Consider the following 24,962-nt stretch of genomic DNA (forward strand, 5'->3'; position numbering starts at 1 on the left):
TAATTTTCCCTTTGGGGCCCCGCCCTGGCCCCAGGGGTTGGGGTAGGAATCCCAATTTTACAATTTTGAAGCCTCATCTACCAAGGATGATTCTGACCAAGTTTGAAAAAAATCCATCCACTGGTTCTTGAGAAGAAGTTGAAAATGTAAAAGTTTACGCACGACGCACGACGGACGAAGGACGACGACGGACGAAAAGCGATTGGAATAGGTCACTTGAGCAAAGCTCAGGTGACCTAATAAAATACAAATGCCTGAGTTGACATTATTTCATGTTAAAAAAAAAACTCATTTTCAGACGTAGAAAGTTTATATTTACCCTATATTTAGCCTATATAAAGCTACTGGTAACACTGGGTCAGGCACATAACTACTATTTATATTGATCTTGTTAGACTTGCAGTCGCTGGGTACGTTATACAATATATACTTTCAGTCGCTGGGTACGTTATACAATATATACTTTCAGTCCCTGGGTACGTTATACAATATATACTTGCAGTCGCTGGGTACGTTGTACGGTGTCAGGATATACATGTATATATATATATAGTGGAATTGTACACCCCTGACCACAAGGGCTGTTGATGCATGCGCAACTACTATTAAATTAATATTGATCTTGTTAGACTTTGTCGCTGGATATGGTATATATATATACGATTGGGATATAACGTACCCAGCGACTGAAAGTCTAACAAGATCAATATTTAAAGTAGTTGTGTGCCCTTGTGGTCAGGAGTACAATTCTACTATCCCGACAACCAGGGCTGGTAGATTTTATGTTGGGGCGGTAGCTAATTGAGCAAGTAGAACTTATCAAAATTAACAGGTGTATTCTTCATGACACTGTACATGTAGACCCCATTAGATTATCACATATCCTTGTTTTGATTACAGTATATGAGGTCAATAATTGTTAATCGGAAAAAAAAAAATCCCCCGATACATATGTTCACCTCTAGGTGGTCTTTTTCTAAGATATACAGTCGAACCTTGTTATCTTGTAGTCCACGGGGTCATGGAAAAACTTCTAGTTATCTAGTTATGCAGGTTCATAAAGGTATTAAAGCTGTTTTGACAAAGCACTAGTAGTTGTTGATTTCATTAATAGCCAATGCTTATAACTAATCGATGAATGATATACGTAATCAATAACAAATACAAGTATGTAATTTTACGATAAACACGCTTACAAAAATAGAATTTTAGCCCTTCACACGCTTTTATAACTTCACCCACCGGGTTACGATTTTGACCCGGAATTCGTCCATTTCACCAGTTTTCGCCCATAATATTTTCGTATATTAGAATTTACCAAAGTCACTCGGAATTCTCTAGACTTTTTCATCCTTTGTCGTAAGGAAGACGATTTATTCCCTGTTTCAGTTTCTCATCGACAGGCAAGTTTTGAGTTGTTTACATATGTACTAGAACTGTTTTTACAAATGTTCATATAAAGACTGTTGTAACTGAACTTAACGACAAGTTATTAGTGAGGTGTTTTAACGAATAATTGAGTTGTTTTTACAATTGTATTTATGTAGTACAGTAGATTCCTCTTAATATCACTTCCCATTTGTCAGAGAAAAACATGATATCAACCGAAACATGACATAAACAGAATACATATTTTCTGATGTTTTTCAACCCTCAAAACTGGAAGTGAACTTAGTCAAATGCCTAAGTGATGTGGCTCTATGAAGAAGATTGATATTTTGTAACTAACCTTGTTCTATACCCTAGTTGAAATATATATATATAAGTATAGAAATAAATTTATTATTTGTAATTCATTTCAGTACGCAGTTACATTTCATATTGTTAAGTAGCAAAATGACGATCAGTATGATTGTAATTATGATTGTTTACTGCAGTAGTGATGTAGGCATACAAGTGTTTGGCTGGTATTCTGCATCAAATTCAATTGTAAACATAAGACTTGGTAAATATTTACCTATATCTTGATATATATACTGTTCTTTCTCTAGTAACATCTTTTTATGGGTTAATTTCCTTAGATATTTGCTGCAAGTGTGTAATCGAAGATAGTTACACATGTTATAATTAGTTGAAAGAATACATCACACTTGGCATTAGAAAAGTTTACAGATGTTAGACTGCCCTAGCTCCCCAACCACAGGTGAATATCATGTTAACAAGTATGTAAGTCAACCTATTGTTTAACAGTCAGCCAGGTTTAACCTTTTGTTTGACAGTCAGCCAGGTGTAAAAAATTCCCTGTTAGGTCAAGGCATTCTTTACATAATGCGTCCAGGGTGTGAAAGAAGGTCCCCAGGGCATTTATCTTGAATCATTACCACCATTTACCTGTATTTTTTTTGTGGCAGTGGCCAAAATAAAGTGATATTAAGAGAAATCAACATAAAATCAGGTGATAATAAAAGAATTGAATTGCATAGATTATATGGCAGGAAAAACGGTGCCTCAAAAAAACATGATAATAACCGAAAAGTGACATTAACAGACGTGATATTAGGTGAAATGTACTGTATATAGATAGTTTTTTGAAGGCAACGTTATGTCTTCTTGAAGGAAGAAGTCGTTATCAGGACTTGCAGTTTCTACTACACAAAATGCTATAAAAAGAAAAGATAATTGTGCACATATCAAATGTCGTAGGAAAATGAGTTATAGTGGATAAAGTCTGGTCGTTGTGGACCAAACGCTCCATTCTGACTCTTTGTAAATAGCATATATCAGTTGGATCTGGTGCTCAAAACGGCGTTACTTAGACATTCAAAAACATGCACAGGCATTTGATGATTTCTGTCAATCAAAATGATCCTTACGACAAGATCTTATAAAACTGATATTTTATATGAGTAGCGTCTGAGGACAAAATGGTATTTTATATGAGAAGAATGTGACATCTTATTGTCAGGACTATTTTAATTGACATAAAAAAAATGCTTGTGAAAACACAGTATCATATTTATTATTATGAATTAATTTTATAAGTTGTTGCCAAATCTTTTTATTTTTCAGCTTTGAATTTGGTATTATGGATGAGGGTCAGCTAGTATAGATCTGCTGGAAGAATAGTTCAATGAATGTAGAATGATTAAACTTCTAATTTAATATCTACATGTACTTTTCTAAAATTTGTTGCGAAAAAAGATGTTGCACGTAGGAGTGTAACAATGCATCGAAATATCGATAGATTCCAATAAATCCTTCCCAATATCAATGCATCGATTGTATATTAAAATTCAATATTTATTGCCGATTGTTCCGTCAGATATCGATTGTTTCAATAGTTATTAATAGCATCTTCTCGGAGCCTCAAACATGTAAATATTCCGGTCGGGGAATTCCCCGAAATGGTCCGAGTCATCACCACGTTTGTTTCGTATCGCTAGTCGCTAAACAGATTAAGGGGAGGTCAGGAACATGGCGTCTGCTATCACGATTGTCAAGAATGCACAAGGAAAAGCTGCGGTGGGGAAACACTTTGGATTTGTCAAAGAGAATGATAGTGTAGATAAGAAGAGAGTTGCATGCCGCCTTTGTGAAACTATTCTGGAATACTGTTGTAACACGACGAACCTGAACGACCATATTCGTCAGAAGCACCCGTCCCTGAATCAGGATCTTCTGCAAGTTCCGGCAGCTCAGGGGAAATTGTTAACCACTCCAAGTTCGACGGCACCAACTCTAGGCCTTGCGACAATGTTTGTGACTAAAAATTTCTCCAACATCTCCGAGAGGAAAAGCAATTACCGGGGCGATATCCCGATTTATTGTGCAGGATTTACGTCCGTTTAGCATTGTCGAACACGCTGGGTTTAAGAACTTTTTAGAGAAGCCCTAGATAGCATTGATTGACATTTGAAATTCGTGATTTAAAACATAGTTAACATACACTACGGCTTAATGTTTTCTACCCAATAATATTGCAATACTATCGCAATAAAATGTGCAATAATAATAATATTGCAATAGTTTTTCTGTGATAGCAATAATATTGCAATTGTGAAATTGGCCGCAATAGTCACCCCTAGTTGCACGCTATGACACTCTTTTTTATTTTCAAAAGAGGGTCATCTACCTCTTTCAGTATATCCGGGGTTGGCAGGTATATAATATAAGTACAGAATACTGTTGATCAACTGATGAAGTTTGTTAATAATTATTATGAACAACATGGTTTTGAGTCTGCACACTACAATCTGAAGCTTTAAACCTGGAAAGGCGAGATGTCGTACTTTTGAGTTTTATTTGTAACAAACAATGAATAAGTGACAAAATGAAATTAGAACACTATGAAGTAGACGATGTTTTGATGTTGGATTTACGCTATTGAAACCAATATCTTATTTCGAGGTATCAACTTTTCAGGGTTCGATTGTTTTATGCGACTTTGCTTTAATTTAATGAAAATTGAAATCTAAGAAAATATGGCTCAAATAGCTATACAGTACAGTATACTTGATAGGTCTTTATAGCTCAATCGGCAGAGTGTACTGGACCTGGTATGCACACATATATATACAGAAGGCTAAAACAACTTAACTTTTCCCATTTAAAGTTACCACCATAAAAATCATGTGACTGGTTGTGAACAGCCATCTACAATAGTAGCCTACATCTATCATGTCCATCATGATCTTCACGTGATGACAATGGAAGCTGAGGGGCGAAGCTGAGTCAGTCTAGTGAAACGATCACGGTCGATTCGCTGAGGCTTATTTTGGGCAATTCGTATTTACATAAACTTTTATCTTTTTAGCTTTATGTATCTGCACGAACAGTTATTTTGGCCTACGACAACCACAAAACTAAAAATGGAAGCAGACCACTCACACTGAAACACCTGTCAAACCACTCACCGCTATCACATTAACAAATGTCGTTTTCCCCGAATACTGGAGCCCTACTAGAGTAAGCTCCATCTCTTCTTTCCAGAATAGACTCTTAAACCAGTCTAGAATTCTGTGGAAAAACGCAAACATCTTTGTTGTTGGGTGTATTTCTCTGTGACTGTTTTGTCGTCTTCCTTATTTTCTGCGAGGACATACAGACAGACGGATAATCACATGATGTGATATCATCGTTCAAGATATGTAAATATTACAAATCGGATTCATTAAAAACAAACGAAACAATATACATAAAGTACTCTATATATAATGCTAACTTCACAATATAAAAATATGAGTATTCGATAAACTGCTAAAAGTTATAATTCAAGTGTTAAGTGATTTAATAAACTATATGATTTAAAATGTTTTATTTATATAATCCGTTTTACCTTCACCCAATTTGCTAAATCATGGTCATGTGTTTTCACCCATAGCAGTCGACAAACACTTTGCACATGACCATTTAACAACCAACACACTCGAAAAGATGGAGGTGACTTGGTGTGTGTTAGTTTTTGCCTTTTTGTTAGGGACAGCTAGCGGGGACACGCCTGCTAATTGCACGTATGAAGATGTGCGCGGGACATGGGTGTTTCAAATCGGCCAAACCGGCAACACCAATCAGCTAGACTGCAAACAGATGCCAGGTTTTGTTGTCAATTTTTTACATTGAGCATAGTTAACTTTTACCTGCGTTTACCTCGGCTTAGTACTGGCCATGGGTTAAAAGAGAGAGTGTGGATTATGAACAGGGGTTCGTGTTTCTAGTAAAGACTAATTGGTGAACATGTATTAGGCATTTCATCCGGCAACATATCACATTTGTTTTGGCTCATCTGTCACAAATTTTTTCAAAATAAAGAAGGATGAAATCAAGGGAATTATGAACATTAGTGAAATTGTTAAAATATGTGGACTGCGGAGCCTTGAATATTACAAATAATGAAATATGCCTTAATTTACTATTTCCTGAAGGATCAATGTGCAGTGCCACTGTCACGGGCTACATGCATTCCGCGGCAGTACATAAAAATATGCTTAGATTGTAAAGACAAAATCACCAAGTTTACGTCTTCTGACACTGAGGGTAAAAGTATATATAATAAAACATTCAGAACTTTAATGTATGACTTTACCTGTACATTGATCAGGCCTATGGTCAGGTCAGGTGCTTTAATTGTCTTGGCTTGTATGACTACGTGTGCTCAGCCTTGTTAGCTTCATGATAAGTAGTGCATAGATACATGTACGATGGAAATCATGTCATCTTTCTCGAAATTTGAATTATACTTCCAGTTTTCTTGATTATTTATAGTCACTACATGCATACAATACATTAAATAGTATATATTTAGCATTGAACTGTTTGTGTATGGCATTTATGATCTATTCAAATGACACATACATGTATACGTACATCTTTGTAAGTGCAAACAACATAATAGCGCATTATGATTTGTTTGCATGCAAATTGTATGTCATTCAAATAGATCATAAATACCAGACAAAAACAGTGCAATGCTTATATTAACATTTTTTTACTTTTACATTTGTGTAATTTCAAAATATATTTGAAATTATAATTTGCTGCCTTTAATTATCGACGTTCTGTACAAATTTGTTAAAAAACCGGAACAGCGTATTGTTGCGTGCTGAACAGCAGTGAATTGTGTCTCCTAACTGTTTCATGTAATTTAAAGTCTCATCAATGACCTTTAATAATAGGTTACCTATAATGACAACACTATGTAAATGTAAATTAATATAATGCGGTTATTGATTGTAATAAAACTTATTATTGGAAATTTATTTAATGTTTTTATTTTCAGCGGCGATATCCACATTGACAGTAGAGTTGCTCTACCCTGATGTGGCTGTCGATCAGTTTGGGAATAAAGGATTTTGGACTTTAATTTATAATCAGGTATGTTTATGATTGGCATAATGTATGATTACCAAATATATTTCATATACACATGAAATGTCGTGTATAGGGGCCGGGTGTAAAATGAAAATATAAGTTGGGCTAAATCCCGGCCTGTTGGCTTTATGATGAAGTACTCCAAAAAGTGAATTTGTATACCGCTGAATGTACCAATTAAGGTCAAATGTCAAGGTCAAAAGTAATTACAGTACCAAGTGGACACATCCCCTCAGATTAAATATACGCATGGGATTTGCACATGTTTCTCTGTATGTTTACATTTCTCGTCAGGATGCTAACTTCGAATTCAGAATCAATGAGTTGCATTAACCTCAAACATAGAGTGCATGTAGAATCGCCCAAGGAAAGATGATCAAGAACCCTGTTAATATTTTGCATGGTTCTTCAAAAGTGAAGGTCACAATTGCTAAAAACTAGATTTTCTTGTCTGCATGCATCCTAACTTCAGAAAAAATGATTGCACAAACCAAAGACCCTTCCTTTGAAAAAAAACATTCACCTATCAATAGCATTTTTAAGGGGGCACGCTGCCTCTGGTAGCTCTCTTGTTTGAAATATCTTTTATTACAGTAATACATGTACATATATGGGTATATAAGGAATACCACCAAATTAGATATCAAAGAAACTCAAAGGTCAAGATTGCAAACATCAAAGCAGGGACATTATGTGTAAATAACTTAATTTGAATATAATATGTAGTAGTAACATTTTAAATACACTAAAATATTGAATAACCTTCTGGTTAACTAATGTATATACACCAAATGAGGAAAATGATAAAATTTCATTTTTCAAGAACATGAGGCAAAAACTCAAAGATACAAGTGGTAATGACCAGAAACATATTCTAGTTGGAGACCTTAATTGTGTTCAAAATATAGAAATGGATAGGAAAAATTGTACATCACATGTTGAAATAGGGCAAAATGAACTAAAACTACTAATAACAAATCTGGCTGTTGAAGACATTTGGCGCCGTAGAAACCCAGGATTAAAATCATATACCTTCAAAAGAGGGAGGAAACAATCAAGAATAGATTATTTTCTAACAAGCAAATAAATTGATCACATGATAATAAATTCCAGTATAGAGTTATGTCCCTTTACAGAAAATGACCACTATGGCTCACCTGATGTGATTCTCAATTTAGATGAAATTGAAAAAGGAAAGGGATACTGGAAGATGAATTTTGATATAATAAAATCAGATTGTTTCAAAGAAATGTTTAAAGTTTTTTGGAACAATTGGAAAAAAAATATAGAGGACTATGAAAGTAAAATGAACTGGTGGGAACTTACAAAAATAAAAATACAGCAATTATGTGTTACATGTAGTCATATAGTTAATAAACCAAAAACATATATAAAAACAATAGAATCAAAATTAAAAGAATTGCAAAGGAAAAAGGATATGGGTTCAATATATAATGAAAGGGAACTTTTAGAACTTACATCAGAAATTCAAACTTATTATAATAATCTTGCAGAGGCTGCAAGAGTAAGGTCAAGGGTACAATGGAACGAGGAGGGTGAAAAATCTACTCGTTACTTTTTCAATTTAGAAAAATTGAGAGCACAAAATAAACAATGGTCATCAATTAAATGTGAAAATGGACAATATAGTTCGGATATAGATACCATCTTAAAAGAACAAGTAAAATTTTACCAAAAATTATTCTCATCTGAGGGTTCGGATGAACGAGAGGCAGCAAAACTTTTAATGAATATAGACACCAAATTAACAGAGATGGAAAAGAAAAACTGTGATAAAATTCCGACAGAAGAAGAAATTCAAAAAGTTATCAAAACTCTGAAAAACAATAAAGCTCCGGGTAGTGATGGCATTATCTCAGAATTCTATCAACTTTATTGGCATAGCATCAAAAAGGAGTTTACACAAGTAATTGAAGAAATATTTATTACCAAAAAACTATCATCGTCACAGTATAGGGGGATAATTAGACTCATGTACAAACAAGGGGAGAGAGAGGATATAGCCAATTGGAGACCAATCACACTACTTAATACAGACTATAAAATCATAGCTAAGACAATTGCAGAGAGAATTAAACCTATATTACCAAATGTCATTCATAGCGACCAAAGAGGCTTTATTAAAGGTAGAAATATTGAGGAATCTATACGATTGCTATCCGATATTATCGAATATACCGATATAGAAAAGAAGGGAGGGATAATAATTTTTCTAGATCAACAGAAAGCATTTGATAGAGTAGAATGGAGCTGGTTAGAGAACAGTTTAAGGAAATTTAATTTTGGAAAAACAATGATAGAGTACATTAACATGACCTACAAATATTCCAAAAGCTGTATTCTAACAAATGGCCATATGTCCAATTTCTTTAACCTATCACGCTCTGTAAAACAAGGATGCCCTTTGGCTCCAATTTTATATATAATTCAGGCAGAGGCACTTGCCTGCTCCATAAGGAAAGATAAAAATATAACAGGTATTGACCTCCCAGAAGTAAATAATATAAAAATCCAAGCAAAAATAAGCATGTTTGCAGATGATTCGCAACTGTTTCTAGGTAAAGAAAATTCATTGCCGTTTTTATTCAAGATTTTAGAAAAATATGAGAAAGCATCAGGTGCACGGGTAAATAAAAAGAAAACAAAAGGTCTGTACATAGGCAGCTGGAAGCAAAGACCCCCAAACTATACAGATATATCATGGGTCAGAGACAATATCAAGGTATTAGGAATATTTCATGGTTATAGTATAGATAAAACAAGGCTATGGGAGAGTAAAATTAAAAAAATTGAAAACAGAATCAATACATGGAAAGTGAGAAATTTGTCATTAGAAGGGAAAACTCTAATAATTAAATCCCTTCTATGCTCTCAGTTAACTTATGAATTAGCACAAAACACCATACCTGAAGAATATTTACAAAAAATAAACAAATTAATATATAAATTTCTTTGGGGTAGTAAAATAAATAAGGTGGCAAAAGAAACTGTGTATTTAGAAAAGGGGCAGGGAGGGTTAAATATGACAGATATAGAGATAATTGTTACAATGAATAGAATCAAACTAATATATAGAGTAATTCATAGTGAAATACAGACGTGGAACATACTAGGTAAACACTTTCTGCAAAGCTATGACAGAGCTTACAATACAGATTATTTCTTATGTAGATGCAGCAACACTCATAATTTGGAGTTGAAAAAAATTCCGGCAATTTATCGGGAGGGAATTTGGCATTGGCAAAAACTGCAAAAAAAAGTACCTGTAAGCAGTGCAGAAGATGTCCTTAACCAAAACCTATTTGGGAATCATAATGTATTATTTAAAAATAATCCACTTTTTTTCAAAAATTGGGCAAGGAGTGGAATAACAAAGATAAAACATATCTGGAATGTTGTACAAAATAACTTTATTTCATCAGAACAATTACTGGAAAAGTTAAAAAGTAAAAATAACTGGATATCGGAATTCTCAAAAATCAGAGGGGCCCTTCCGTCAGGGTGGAAAAACATACTACAAAATAATAATGAAAACAATATTAGTGCCTTTAAAATTTCAGATGACTTAGTTTTCACTTATAAAAACAGCATTTTAGCCATGAACAAGTGTTTTAACAAAATAATTAAATATATATTGTATCAAAATAGTAAAGAGATAAAATCCCTTCAGAAATGGAATGATCTTTTTGCATTGGACTGGAATGCCATCTGGCTCTCTATAAATAACACTATCATTGACAGGAAAATCAAGGATTTTCAGTGGAGAAGCCTACACAGAATTTTAACCACTGAATATAAACTTAAACAAATGCAGAAATCAAATGGTCTATGCAACTTCTGCAAAGAAGTACATGAAACCCAACAACATCTCTTTAGTGGGTGCAGGTTTAGTGAAACAATTTGGTTCAGGATAGAACAATTACTAAATGAAAGTCTAGCAACAAGCAATGTTCATATTAGGTTAACAGAAAAGGAAAGAATCTTTGGTGTCTCAGAATATAATGATAATATAAATAAACTATGTAATCTAATCATATTTCAGTCTAAATGGCTAATTTGGAAGGCAAGAAATCTACAGAAATTTGAAAATGAAGATCAAATTCCACTATCATTATTTAATAGGATAACAAACCAATTGAAAAATACAGCGGATAATATAATAAGTGCAAACAGACAAAATTATACATTCATTGCTTTAATTCATTCATTGAAATCACAGCTATAGCTATAATTAATATAAATACAATTATGTTGCTACTGTAATGAATAAGTACAAAAAGAATTGTGAGTCTTTATAAATTTACCTACTCTGATAATGAAAATAATGAGTGAATGAATGAGCCTGTGTGATAATTGGTTTTTGTTATTTTAATCTGATGAAAATTTATATAATATATATAAAACAATGTATACCTAATAAGAATGAAGTAGGATGATGTATAGAACAATGTATGCAGGTAATAAGATGAAAAATGATGTAGTGATATGTAAAACAATGTATGCTTTATTACAAGATGAAAAATGATGTATTGATATGTAAAACAATGTATGCTGGTTATAGGATGAAGAATGATGTAGTGATATGTAAAACAATGTATGCTGGTTATATAAGATGAAGATGAAGAATGATGCAGTGATATGTAAAACAATGTATGCTTGTTATAAGATGAAGAATGATGTAGTGATATGTAAAACAATGTATACTGGTTATAAGATGTATATAAAAATATGCAAGTTATTGAAATAAAACATTCTGAAAGAAAGAAAAAAATATTGAATAAGAATATGACAATTAATTCACAGAACCCTTGCATAAACATTTTTAGCTCACCTGGTCCAAAGGACCATGGTGAGCATATGCCATACTGCGTCATCCATCTGTCCGTCAACTTTTCCTCTAAAACGCTATTAGTCCTGAACGGCCAAGTAGATTTTGACTAAATTTGGTCTGGAGCATCCGTTGGCCAAGGGGACTCAATTTTGTATAAATGCCTAAAATGGTGGTAGAGGGGCGGGGCCCAATAGGGAAAAATAGAGGTAAAACCTTTAAAATCCTTCTCCTACCGTAGGGATTAAGGGATTTTATCCTTATTTAGTCAGGAGCATCCTTGGGCCAAGGGGACTCAAGTTTGTATAAACAGTGAGTGTGGCACCCCCTGGGAGCCGAAGGGCGGGGCCCAATAGGGGAAACATAGCAAATTCTTCAAATACCTTCTTCTTCTGTACGAATGACAGGATTTTGTCACAATTTGGTACGAAGCATCCTTGGGTGAAGGGAACCAATTTTGTATAAACAGTGTGTCTAACCCCCCTGGAGGCAGAGAGGTGGGCCCAATAAGGGAAATAGAGGTAAAACCTTTAAAATCCTTCTTCTACCAGTGGGATTAAGGGATTTTGTCCTAATTTAGTCTTGAGCATCTTTGGCCCAAGGGGACTCAATTTTGTATAAGCAGTGGGTGTGGTCTCCCAGGGGGCAGAAGGGTGGGGCCCAATAGGAGAAATAGAGGTAAAACCTTTAAAATCTTTCTTTGACCATCAGGATTAAGGGATTTTATCCTTATTTAGTCTGGAGCATCCTTTGCCCAAGGGGACTCAATTTTGTATAAACGGTGGGTATGACCCCCCTAGGGGCATGGGGTGGGACTCTGTTTGAAATTTGTACTCGCTATATCTCAAGTTCTGGATGGATCTTTCTGAAATTTCATATGTACTTACAGCACCTACCATGGATTGCTATATCTTTACTTCATACCAATTATTTTAAATATATTCAGGTGAGCAATACAGGCCCTCTGGGCCTCTTGTTACAATAGGTATTAAATTGCAGAACTATAAAATTTTAAGCATTTTTACATTGTTCTTGCAGGGATTTGAAGTTGTGATACGCAGCAGGAAATATTTTGCATTTTCGAGCTACAAACAAGACGGTAAAAATGTTACCAGTTACTGCGATCAAACGCTACCTGGCTGGTCACATGACACCTATGACAGAAGCTGGGCATGTTACACAGGGAGAAAGACGGAGGCACTGGCACCTAAACACCACACTATACTACCTCAAAAGTAAGTCAGGGGGACTCAAACAAAAACAGCACACTATACTACCTCTAAAGTAAGTCAGAGGCACTCACACCTAAACACCACACTATACCACCTCTAAAGTAAGTCAGGGGCACTCACACCTAAACACCACACTATACTACCTCTAAAGTAAGTCAGAGGCACTCACACCTAAACACCACACTATACTACCTCTAAAGTAAGTCAGAGGCACTCACACCTAAACACCACACTATACTACCTCTAAAGTAAGTCAGAGGCACTCACACCTAAACACCACACTATACTACCTCTAAAGTAAGTCAGAGGCACTCACACCTAAACACCACACTATACTACCTCTAAAGTAAGTCAGAGGCACTCACACCTAAACACCACACTATACTACCTCTAAAGTAAGTCAGAGGCACTCACACCTAAACACCACACTATACTACCTCTAAAGTAAGTCAGAGGCACTCACACCTAAACACCACACTATACTACCTCTAAAGTAAGTCAGAGGCACTCACACCTAAACACCACACTATACTACCTCTAAAGTAAGTCAGAGGCACTCACACCTAAACACCACACTATACTACCTCTAAAGTAAGTCAGAGGCACTCACACCTAAACACCACACTATACTACCTCTAAAGTAAGTCAGAGGCACTCACACCTAAACACCACACTATACTACCTCTAAAGTAAGTCAGAGGCACTCACACCTAAACACCACACTATACTACCTCTAAAGTAAGTCAGAGGCACTCACACCTAAACACCACACTATACTACCTCTAAAGTAAGTCAGAGGCACTCACACCTAAACACCACACTATACTACCTCTAAAGTAAGTCAGAGGCACTCACACCTAAACACCACACTATACTACCTCTAAAGTAAGTCAGAGGCACTCACACCTAAACACCACACTATACTACCTCTAAAGTAAGTCAGAGGCACTCACACCTAAACACCACACTATACTACCTCTAAAGTAAGTCAGAGGCACTCACACCTAAACACCACACTATACTACCTCTAAAGTAAGTCAGAGGCACTCACACCTAAACACCACACTATACTACCTCTAAAGTAAGTCAGAGGCACTCACACCTAAACACCACACTATACTACCTCTAAAGTAAGTCAGAGGCACTCACACCTAAACACCACACTATACTACCTCTAAAGTAAGTCAGAGGCACTCACACCTAAACACCACACTATACTACCTCTAAAGTAAGTCAGAGGCACTCACACCTAAACACCACACTATACTACCTCTAAAGTAAGTCAGAGGCACTCACACCTAAACACCACACTATACTACCTCTAAAGTAAGTCAGAGGCACTCACACCTAAACACCACACTATACTACCTCTAAAGTAAGTCAGAGGCACTCACACCTAAACACCACACTATACTACCTCTAAAGTAAGTCAGAGGCACTCACACCTAAACACCACACTATACTACCTCTAAAGTAAGTCAGAGGCACTCACACCTAAACACCACACTATACTACCTCTAAAGTAAGTCAGAGGCACTCACACCTAAACACCACACTATACTACCTCTAAAGTAAGTCAGAGGCACTCACACCTAAACACCACACTATACTACCTCTAAAGTAAGTCAGAGGCACTCACACCTAAACACCACACTATACTACCTCTAAAGTAAGTCAGAGGCACTCACACCTAAACACCACACTATACTACCTCTAAAGTAAGTCAGAGGCACTCACACCTAAACACCACACTATACTACCTCTAAAGTAAGTCAGAGGCACTCACACCTAAACACCACACTATACTACCTCTAAAGTAAGTCAGAGGCACTCACACCTAAACACCACACTATACTACCTCTAAAGTAAGTCAGAGGCACTCACACCTAAACACCACACTATACTACCTCTAAAGTAAGTCAGAGGCACTCACACCTAAACACCACACTATACTACCTCTAAAGTAAGTCAGAGGCACTCACACCTAAACACCACACTATACTACCTCTAAAGTAAGTCAGAGGCACTCACACCTAAACACCACACTATACTACCTCTAAAGTAAGTCAGAGGCACTCACACCTAAACACCACACTATACTACCACAAAAGTAAGTCAGAGGCTCTCAAACCTAAACACCACACTATACTACCACAAAAGTAAGTCAGAGGCTCTCAAACCTAAACCACACTATACTACCTCTAAAGTAAGTCAGAGGCACTCACACCTAAACACCACATTGTACTACCACAAAAGTAAGTCAGAGGCACTCAAACCTAAACACCACACTGTACTATCTCTAAAGTAAGTCAGAGGCACTCAAACCTAAACACCACACTATACTACCACAAAAGTAAGTCAGAGGCACTCAAACCTTAACACCACACTATACTACCACAAAAGTAAGTCGAAAGCAATAAATTTTGTTTATTTTTTCATACTATAGTAGTGGTGTTGCGATTAATCAACTTAGTCGAGCATCATTCAGTTAGGCTAACAAACTGATTAATCGAGTACAAAATCAATGATCGATTTTTGTCAAATTACGGAGTTTTCTGTAGACATTTTTCCCAGCTACTTTGTAAAATTGATGGCATCATCACTGCATGACTTACTTTTAGCTCATGGCTGCTAGTTAGGACTACATTACAGATTCAGTGTTTGAAGAGAGGTATTTCTTATATTATAATTACATGGTATCACGTTTTTATTTGCCTAAGTGACTCGCAACAACAGCATGGAGGATTCCACTATGTATTTCTATAAAACGATTATTAATCAATCATCGGTTGGTTAATGGTAACCAATGATCGATCATAAAATTTCAAACGATTCCCAACACTATACTATAGTCTATTAAATGTAAGTTGTTTATTTGACAGAGTGCATAATGACAAATACTATACCACTGACCATGAAATGTTGTATAACATCAACACTAAACAGAGCTCCTGGAAAGCTGGAATATACCCAGATTTTGAAAAAATGACAGTGGAGGAAATCCTTAAGGTTGCTGGAGGGAGGAAATCTAAAATTTATGGGTAAGTGTAGTCGAGGCAGTCTTTGTTGTTATTTTTAACGTTTTATCAATCAAAAAACATAATTATTGTTTCACCGTCACAAATTAGTGGAAGCAGGACTAAGGTGTTGCTTTTTCAGTGGCAGCATCAACATTAAGTTTTTGTGTTTAAGTTAGGTTCTCTGAAACTATAAGTGCTACACCAACCAAACTTGCACCATAGATGCATCTTAGGTAGTTCATCTCAACCCATGCATCAGATGCTGGATGCGGTCTACCTTTCATGGTCCATTGACTTTGTCTTCATCTCCATCAACATTATGTTTTTTGCATTAAAGTTAGTTTCTCTGAAACTATAAGTGCTACACCAACCAAACTTGCACCATAGATGCATCTTACGTAGTACATCTCCACCCATGCTGATGCTGGATGCGGTCTACCTTTCATGGTCCATTGACTTTGTCAGCATCTCAAATCTCCATCAACATTAAGTTTTTGTGTTTAAGTTAGTTTCTCTAAAACTATAAGTGCTACACCAACCAAACTTGCACCATAGATGCATCTTACGTAGTACATCTCCACCCATGCTGATGCTGATGCGGTCTACCTTTCATGGTCCATTGACTTTGTCTTCACCTCCATCAACATTAAGTTTTTGTGTTTAAGTTAGTTTCTCTAAAACTATAAGTGCTAGACCAACCAAACTTGACATGTGCATTGATGGTCACAGGTGAGACATATCAATCCGAATGCTTGTTGAATATGCATTTTTAGCTCATCTGGCCCAAAAGCTTTGCAATGCTTTGCCTTAGTAAGCCTTTAACTTACAGTTCTGGTTTATATAGCAGCTGGGGTATTAGTTAGCCTTTGGCTTACAGTTCTTGTTAAGTTTTATTGTATGTGTTTTTCAAGGCAACCCAGAGCTGTACGGCCCACAGAGATAGAGAGGCTGAGCAGCCTTAATCTGCCAGAGTCATTTGATTGGAGGAATCACAAGGGACAAGACTTTGTTTCCCCCATCAGGAACCAAGGTATTTCAGAGAGCAAAGTCTGCCAGTAAACAATTAAACATGCAGGGTAGCAATATGGGATATCAATAAGGTGTCACTAAGGTATCAAGCTTGTATGTATATCTAATATTTAAATAAGATAACTCTGTCTTGTCTGAGTGAATGAATTTTGAAAACATCATCAGGTATATAATGTCCTTGAAGATATATATATAAATTAAGCGAAACTGTTTATGCTATTGAAACTTTTCCTCTGTGATCTTGATTTGTCTTTAAAAGAATGCATTACTATATATACTAAGTAGAGGTACATGGAGCCAGGTTTACCTTACAGAAGCCTGCGGTAGTTGCTATGCCTTTTCCTCTATGGGGATGCATGAGGCCCGTGTGCGTGTGATTACCAACAATACCCAGCAGCCTGTCTTCTCCCCACAAGACATTGTAGACTGTAGCCAGTATTCACAAGGTATGTTCATTGATGTTGTCCTTGACCTAAAAGACATTGTGAACTGTAGAATTCATTTAGAGTGTAGATTGATTTTGACCTTGATTAATGAATATTCTTTACGATAGATTGTTCTTTAAGCATGAATACATTCAAGTTTAAAGTCTGTTACAAGAAGCCATTTGGATTGAAGTTCCTACACAACACCACCAATGAAGAAAGCTTCTACTTTAAGTTGGACTTCTAATTAAACTTTTCAGGAAAATATCCTGAATACATGGATTCACTATGTGTTCAAATTTGATTCACCTCTTTTTAACAATATATTGATAAAAACAATCTCAAATTGTGTATAAACTACCAAGTTTCTGAAGGTTTTCTTGTGATGGTAAATTTTTAAATGCAAATACAGATTAAAAGACATTATACTGAAGAATTTCTTACCTAGTTGTTGTGTTATTAAGGGTGTGAGGGTGGATTTCCCTACCTGATTGCGGGGAAGTATGCAGAAGATTATGGCATCGTCCCCGAGTCGTGCAATCCTTATAATGGCAAGGACTCCACGGTTTGCCATACCAAAGCCTCGTGTAGCCGCATGTATGCCACAGACTACACCTATGTTGGAGGATATTATGGAGCGTGAGTAGATTATTGGTCTAGTTTTTCTATTTAGATCATTTTCCTTTGTAAAAGTTTTTGTGATTGTACAATTTACTTCATTTTCATTTAACAACGATGAATTAATCAATCGAATATTCATGAGTTAGCCATGTGAAAATGTGCAGTTGCCTATAACAGGTTTTTAACTTAAATAATTTATATTGGTTAAGTCAAACAGAAATTTATCTACTTTAAAGTTCAAGTTACAATGTTTGAATGATGCATTCTTGCTATAGGTTCTATAAAAAGGTCAATGTAATTTTGCCTCAATTTATATATTACTGACATCATCAATCATTTGCAAACTGACCAAAAAATGCACAAAAATAACCTAAAATCTTTGTCACTTTTTGTGATTTCAGCTGATATGAATTTAGATGGTGAAAACACCACATATTTTTAGGATTGTCCTTTATGTCTGTTTTACTGGCTCTAATTTGCTTCATTAGTAAATCACAAGTCTGAGCCTACAGTAGAACGTAATCCTGTAGGGGCTAGCACAGGCGAGTAGTCATATTAAAGCCCAGATATAGATCATTATAATTATTTGAATATTCCTGCTGCATAAATTGAGGGAAGAAAATAACCTTTGAACCGGAACAAGAAGCTGAATGCTTCATTGATATTGAGGGAATTGATAGATAGAAGATAGACATGATAGATAGGAGTTAGGATTGATAGATAGATAGAAGCTAGAATTGATAGATAGAAGATAGAATTGATAGATAGAAGATAGAATTGATAGATAGAAGTTAGAATTGATAGATAGAAACTAGAATTGATAGATAGAAGTTAGAATTGATAGATAGAAGATTGATAGATAGAAGATAGAATTGATAGATAGAAGTTAGAATTGATAGATAGATGATAGAATTGATAGATAGATGATAGAATTGATAGATAGAAGTTAGAATTGATAGATAGAAACTAGAATTGATAGATAGAAGTTAGAATTGATAGATAGGAGTTAGAATTGATAGATAGAAGATTGAAACTAGAATTGATAGATAGAAACTAGAATTGATAGATAGAAGATAGAATTGATAGATAGGAGTTAGAATTGATAGATAGAAACTAGAATTGATAGATAGAACTAGAATCGATAGATAGAACTAGAATCGATAGATAGAAGATAGAATTGATAGATAGAAGTTAGGATTGATATATAGAGGTTAGAAATATATTTATTTTTCATTTCAACAAATTTTATTGACAAAGTTGATACAAGTCAATTGGATGGAATAACAGGCAAAGCCTATATAAATTCTCTCCAGCGGTGGCTAAATTAACGGATTCTATTATTTTTATTTGATTTAATTATACATCAATTTTGAAATGAAAATTATAAACAAACAAAAACATTTAAAGGGATGTAACTCCTTCTTAATTAACATAACTGAAATACAAATACATTCACACTTCTCACATCACACACAAAACACTTCCACAGGTATTATTTATTTTTATAACATTTTACAATGTAAATAAGCTATGTAGCTATCAAATCACACAGATATTGGCAGACCAAAAGTCCATGTGCAAATATATGCACAGGTCACAGTCGCCAAAACTGTTAAGTTATTATAGTTTTATATGGAAACAGATGGCTAGTCTATGTGTAATTCAATGTATAAGATGGAAACTGTAAAACAAGACAGATTGAACAAATCTTACAACAAACAACAACAAACAAACATGCTCAACTTAAAACTCCTATGTCCGTAGAAGAATACCATTTATAGAAAAGTAGGTAAAGTTACTTATTTGTGGAGTGAAATTGAAATATGAATAGTAAATTCATAAAAGTATAAAGTATAAGGTCATGGCTGGTTAGATCGTATAGAGATTAAAACGCCTCGATTTACCAATAAATAACTGTACATCATTAAGTAACTGTCTGTTTGTTAGTCCATCACGATCAGGACAGCCTTGTAGAAAAATGTTTGTATCTCAACAGAAGTAAATAAAGTAAGTCTGAGATCATTATACAATGGACATTCAAGAAAATAATGGAAAACTGTTTCATATTGAAAAGAGCAAGCACAAGAGGGACAGTCAGTTAAATGGTCATTGAATAAATCAAAATTTAAATTGCTACAGAAGTTTCTAAGTTGACAAAGAATAATATTGGCCCGTCTATCACCTTCAGTTTTAAAAATTAAGGTTGATTCATTATCGATAATAATATCTTCATTCAGTTTGTGTTTAAAGGTTGCAAGAGTTGGGGAGTATAGGAGATCATTATCAGTAGTGTTAGTTGTGCGGCACATTAGAGGGAGGAAACTGTCAAAATAATTGTTAGTTCTGCATGTCTGACGAAATAGGGATTATTGTTTTGATTGTTAATGAAAGGATTTAAGACATCTTGTAAGTATTGAGGTGACAGCCCATGCATTATTTTATACATCATTATGTGTTTGTGTTTATTTCTTCTTGTTGACAGAGTTTCCCAACCAAGTTCATTATAAAGTTTAATATGAGATGTTCCAGATCGAAGTCCAGTAATGATTCTGGCTGCTTCTAATTGAATAGATTCTAGAAGGGCTTTAGATTGTTGAGTGCAATTATCCCATACTATGTCTGCATATTCCAAAATTGGCCTAATAAATGCTATATAAATTTTAATCAATGATGTACGATTGACTTTAGTTTTAATATAACGAAGAATATTTATATTTATTATGTTTAAAAGCCCTGTATTTATTAATCCGAGATTATGCTGTCTTCAGTTAGAAAATAACGGTTGGTACCACTCTCGATCAAGTGATCTATTTTCATTAGACGAGACTAGATGCCACTGAGTCTGAGTTAAGGAATAAAATACGAAACTTTTGACAGTTTTGTGACTAGGTAGGGTCCCTCGACCAAGTGATCTATCAACACCTGTATTCAAATGAAAATAATTGTATTTTCATTAGACCAGACGCCAATGAGTCTTGAGTTTAGGAATAAAATTGGAAACTTTTGACAGTTTGGTGACGACCCTACAGTTTGGTGACGAGCTAGGGTCTCTCAAGTCACCCATTGTTCTAGACGCACGTGCAGTTGTCACGTACACATTAGGTATAAATATGGGACCAGTAGAACTAACAAATCACTCTTGCTAACAACACTTGGACGTACACTAGTACTAGCAGAGTCATTGCCAGCTCTCTGGCTACAAGGGCGTGTCAGTAACACCTGACAACTTTACATTCATAACATCTTGGGTAACCCTTGTTAGCCAGGGAGTGTCCAGCACATTAACAGCATCACTATTCGATCACAGGACGACGCCTTAGCCATTGAGGAACCCCTTTAACGGAATAGGGGGACAAGAGTATAAATATCTAACCTATATTACAAGTGTAACAAGTATAAATGTCTAACCTATATTATAAGTGTAACAAGTATACATGTCTGATCTATATTATAAGTGTAACAAGTATACATGTCTGATCTATATTACAAGTGTAACAAGTATAAATGTCTGACCTATATTACAAGTGTAACAAGTATACATGTCTGATCTATATTATAAGTGTAACAAGTATACATGTCTGACCTATATTACAGGTGTAACAAGTATACATGTCTAACCTATATTATAAGTGTAACAAGTATAAATGTCTGACCTATATTACGAGTGTAACAAGTATAAATGTCTGACCTATATTACAAGGGTAACAAGTATAAATGTCTGACCTATATTACAAGTGTAACAAGTATAAATGTCTGACCTATATTACAAGTGTAACAAGTATACATGTCTGATCTATATTACAAGTGTAACAAGTATAAATGTGTGACCTATATCACAGGTGTAACATGTATAAATGTCTGATCTATATCACAGGCGTAACATGTATAAATGTCTGATCTATATCACAGGCGTAACATGTATAAATGTCTGATCTATATCACAGGCGTAACATGTATAAATGTCTGATCTATATCACAGGCGTAACATGTATAAATGTCTGATCTATATCACAGGTGTAGCATGTATAAATGTCTGATCTATATCACAGGTGTAGCATGTATAAATGTCTGATCTATATCACAGGTGTAACATGTATAAATGTCTGACCTTTATTACAGGTGTAACGAGTACGCCATGATGACAGCACTGGTGAAGAACGGCCCAATGTCTGTGTCATTTATGGTATACAATGACTTCCTGCACTACAAAAGTGGAATATACCATTACACACAGCTAGAGAACCACTTTAACCCGTTTGAGATCACAAACCATGCAGTGCTGCTTGTAGGGTATGGACAGGCAGAGGACACAGGAGAGAAGTTTTGGATAGTGAAGAACAGCTGGGGCCCAGCCTGGGGGGAGCAGGGCTACTTCAGGATCAGGAGGGGCAACGATGAATGTGCCATTGAAAGTATTGCCGTAGAGTCGACTCCCATTGTTTAGCAATCTTGTTGCCACTAGTTTGGAGAAGAGTTGTCTCCCATGGTGTAGAGTCTGGTGTTCTCATATATTTTCACATAAACATAAATAATTTTTGTTTCCTACATTATAATAATGATGCCGAGCAGCCATAATCATGATGTCAAGTTTTTCAGAATAGGTTTCAATAATGAGATTAGCTAATTTCATCTGTTGCATAATGTATCACACTATTCAGACATGTAGGATATAAGCTCAAAACAAGTTAGGTAAAGGATCTTCTTCCACAAGGGATGTCATGCAAAGGTCTACACATTGTGTATATGATATTTAAATAGAACTTTTCTGGTAGGGCTGTTGTATGAATTAACACATTGTGTATAGGTGCGTGTTAAAAAGCTCTGCTTGGTCTGTCATCAAGAATTCAACACATTTTGCATAGGTATGTTGTACAGAATTGTACACAATCTGGATAGGTGTGTCAGAAAAGATAGGTGGGTAATAGAGCATCCTGTTCAAGACAGTTAAACATTCTTTCTAGGCCGAGCTGTCATACAGATTTATTGCAATGTGTATAGGTGTATGTTATTGAGAATTTGTGTGCTACAATATAGTTCTATACATAGCTTACAGGATTATATATATGTATGTATTCCCTAATTATTTATTTGTATGTACACAAGATCACGCTTTTTATCTATTTTGTATTATTTATGAATATTTTTATAGATTTTTATAACGATTCCTTTGAATGTCAGAATGCATATCAATGTGTTAACTCATTCACCCCTGAAGACACATTTGAACTCTTCCAATTCAATGGTTGGAATAGTTCATTATGAAACTTCAGGGGTGAATGAGTTAAAGGAAGACATGTGATTTGTTATAATTGAAATATGTCCACAACAGCCTCCCTAACTCACTGTTATTTTCTACTTACCGGTATGTCAGTAAGCTGTTGGGCCAGATCTCAGATAAAGAGAAATGTCCGTATTAACTCAATGGTAGCTGATCATATTGCCCTCATAATGCAGAGGTGTACAAATTGATTATTAAAAAACTGAAACACAATGGTAACAGATTATCAGACCCCTGTGCAGTATTTACTTTCAGTGGGTGTGTCTTTAAATTTTAAAACAGATTTTTGATGGTAGATTTTTGTATTGACTAAGACCAAATTATTCATCAACCTTGTATCGTGGTTAGAATGAAGAAGTGATGTAAGACTTGACATGATTAATACTTGTACCTGTGCAAAGATATTGATTTTATATAGGTTTGTTATATTTTCAAATCGCGTTTGAATAATAATATCTTCTCAATAAAAAGATATATTTCTATTACCGTATGTTTTATTCATTTATATGTTTTGATATGATACTGTCTACCAGTATGTGACATTTTACCCTCTGACCTGCCTACTGTGATGTGACATTTCACCCCCTGACCTGTCTACCGGGATATGACATTTACCCCTCTTACCTGTCTACTGGGATGTGACATTTCACCCCCTGACCTGTCTGCTGGGATGTGACATTTTACCCCCTGACCTGTCCAACGTGATGTGACATTTCACCCCCTGATCTGTCTACCGGGATGTGACATTTCACCCCCCGACCTGTCTACCGGGATGTGACATTTCACCCTCTGACCTGTCTACCGTGATGTGACATTTCACCCTCTGACCTGTCTACCGATATATGACATTTCACCCCCTGACCTGTCTACCGGGATGTGACATTTCACCCTCTGACCTGTCTACGCTGATGTGACATTTCACCCCTGACCTGTCTACCGGGATGTGACAATTCACCCTCTGACCTGTCTACCGGGATGTGACATTTAACCCTCTGACCTGTCTACCGTGATGTGACATTTCACCCGCTGACCTGTCTACCGATATATGACATTTCACCCCCCGACCTGTCTACCGGGATGTGACATTTCCCCCTCTGACCTGTCTACCGAGATGTGACATTTCACCCCCTGACCTGTCTACTGGGTTGTGACATTTCACCCCCTGACCTGTCTACTGGGATGTGACATTTCATCCCCTGACCTGTCTACTGGGATGTGACATTATACCCCCTGACCTGTCCACCGTCGTGTGACATTTCACACCCTGATCTGTCTACTGGGATGTGACATTTCACCCCCTGACCTGTCCACCATGATGTGACATTTTACCCCCTGACCTGTCTACCGGGATGTGACAATTCACCCTCTGACCTGTCTACCGGGATGTGACATTTCACCCTCTGACCTGTCTACCGGGATGTGACATTTCACCCCTGACCTGTCTACCGAGATGTGACATTTCACCCTCTGACCTGTCTACCGGGATGTGACATTTCACCCCCTGACCTGTATACTGGGATGTGACATTTCACGCTCTAACCTGTCTACCGGGATGTGACATTTCACCCCCTGACCTGTCTACCGGGATGTGACATTTCACCCTCTGACCTGTCTACCGGGATGTGACATTTCTCCCCCTGACCTGTCTACTGGGATGTGACATTTCACCCCCTGACCTGTCCACCGTGATGTGACATTTCA

General features: G+C 35.9%; 2 protein-coding genes across 2 annotated transcripts in view; one reads left to right on the top strand and one right to left on the bottom strand.

Annotated features, from left to right (window-relative positions):
* The window catches only part of LOC110449443 (ADP-ribosylation factor-like protein 8A), a 15,043-nt gene extending 9,974 nt beyond the window's left edge, over positions 1-5,069 (bottom strand). The window contains exon 1 of the mRNA XM_021496318.1: positions 4,854-5,069. Within this exon, the coding sequence (XP_021351993.1) occupies positions 4,854-4,976 (123 nt within the window). The 5' untranslated portion in view covers positions 4,977-5,069. The remainder of the gene's footprint in view (positions 1-4,853) is intronic.
* A 223-nt stretch (positions 5,070-5,292) lies between these two features.
* On the top strand, positions 5,293-23,113 carry LOC110449444 (dipeptidyl peptidase 1-like). Its single transcript, XM_021496319.1, has 8 exons — positions 5,293-5,533; positions 6,716-6,810; positions 12,695-12,891; positions 15,771-15,929; positions 16,820-16,938; positions 17,252-17,383; positions 17,827-18,001; positions 22,103-23,113. Exons 1-8 carry the CDS (start codon positions 5,374-5,376, stop codon positions 22,425-22,427), a joined length of 1,362 nt encoding a protein of 453 aa, XP_021351994.1. The 5' UTR covers positions 5,293-5,373; the 3' UTR covers positions 22,428-23,113.
* Positions 23,114-24,962: the final 1,849 nt, after the last annotated feature.

The sequence above is a fragment of the Mizuhopecten yessoensis genome, unplaced genomic scaffold (assembly GCF_002113885.1).
Source record: "Mizuhopecten yessoensis strain PY_sf001 unplaced genomic scaffold, ASM211388v2 scaffold4613, whole genome shotgun sequence".
Lineage (NCBI taxonomy): Eukaryota > Metazoa > Mollusca > Bivalvia > Pectinida > Pectinidae > Mizuhopecten > Mizuhopecten yessoensis.

Excerpts from the sequence above, each read along its gene's own strand:
- LOC110449444 (XM_021496319.1), top strand. The coding sequence starts at position 5,374 with ATGGAGGTGACTTGGTGTGTGTTAGTTTTTGCCTTTTTGTTAGGGACA. Across the intron at positions 6,811-12,694 it reads GGACTTTAATTTATAATCAG|GGATTTGAAGTTGTGATACG; the intron begins GTATGTTTATGA and ends TTGTTCTTGCAG. Across the intron at positions 17,384-17,826 it reads CTGTAGCCAGTATTCACAAG|GGTGTGAGGGTGGATTTCCC; the intron begins GTATGTTCATTG and ends TGTGTTATTAAG.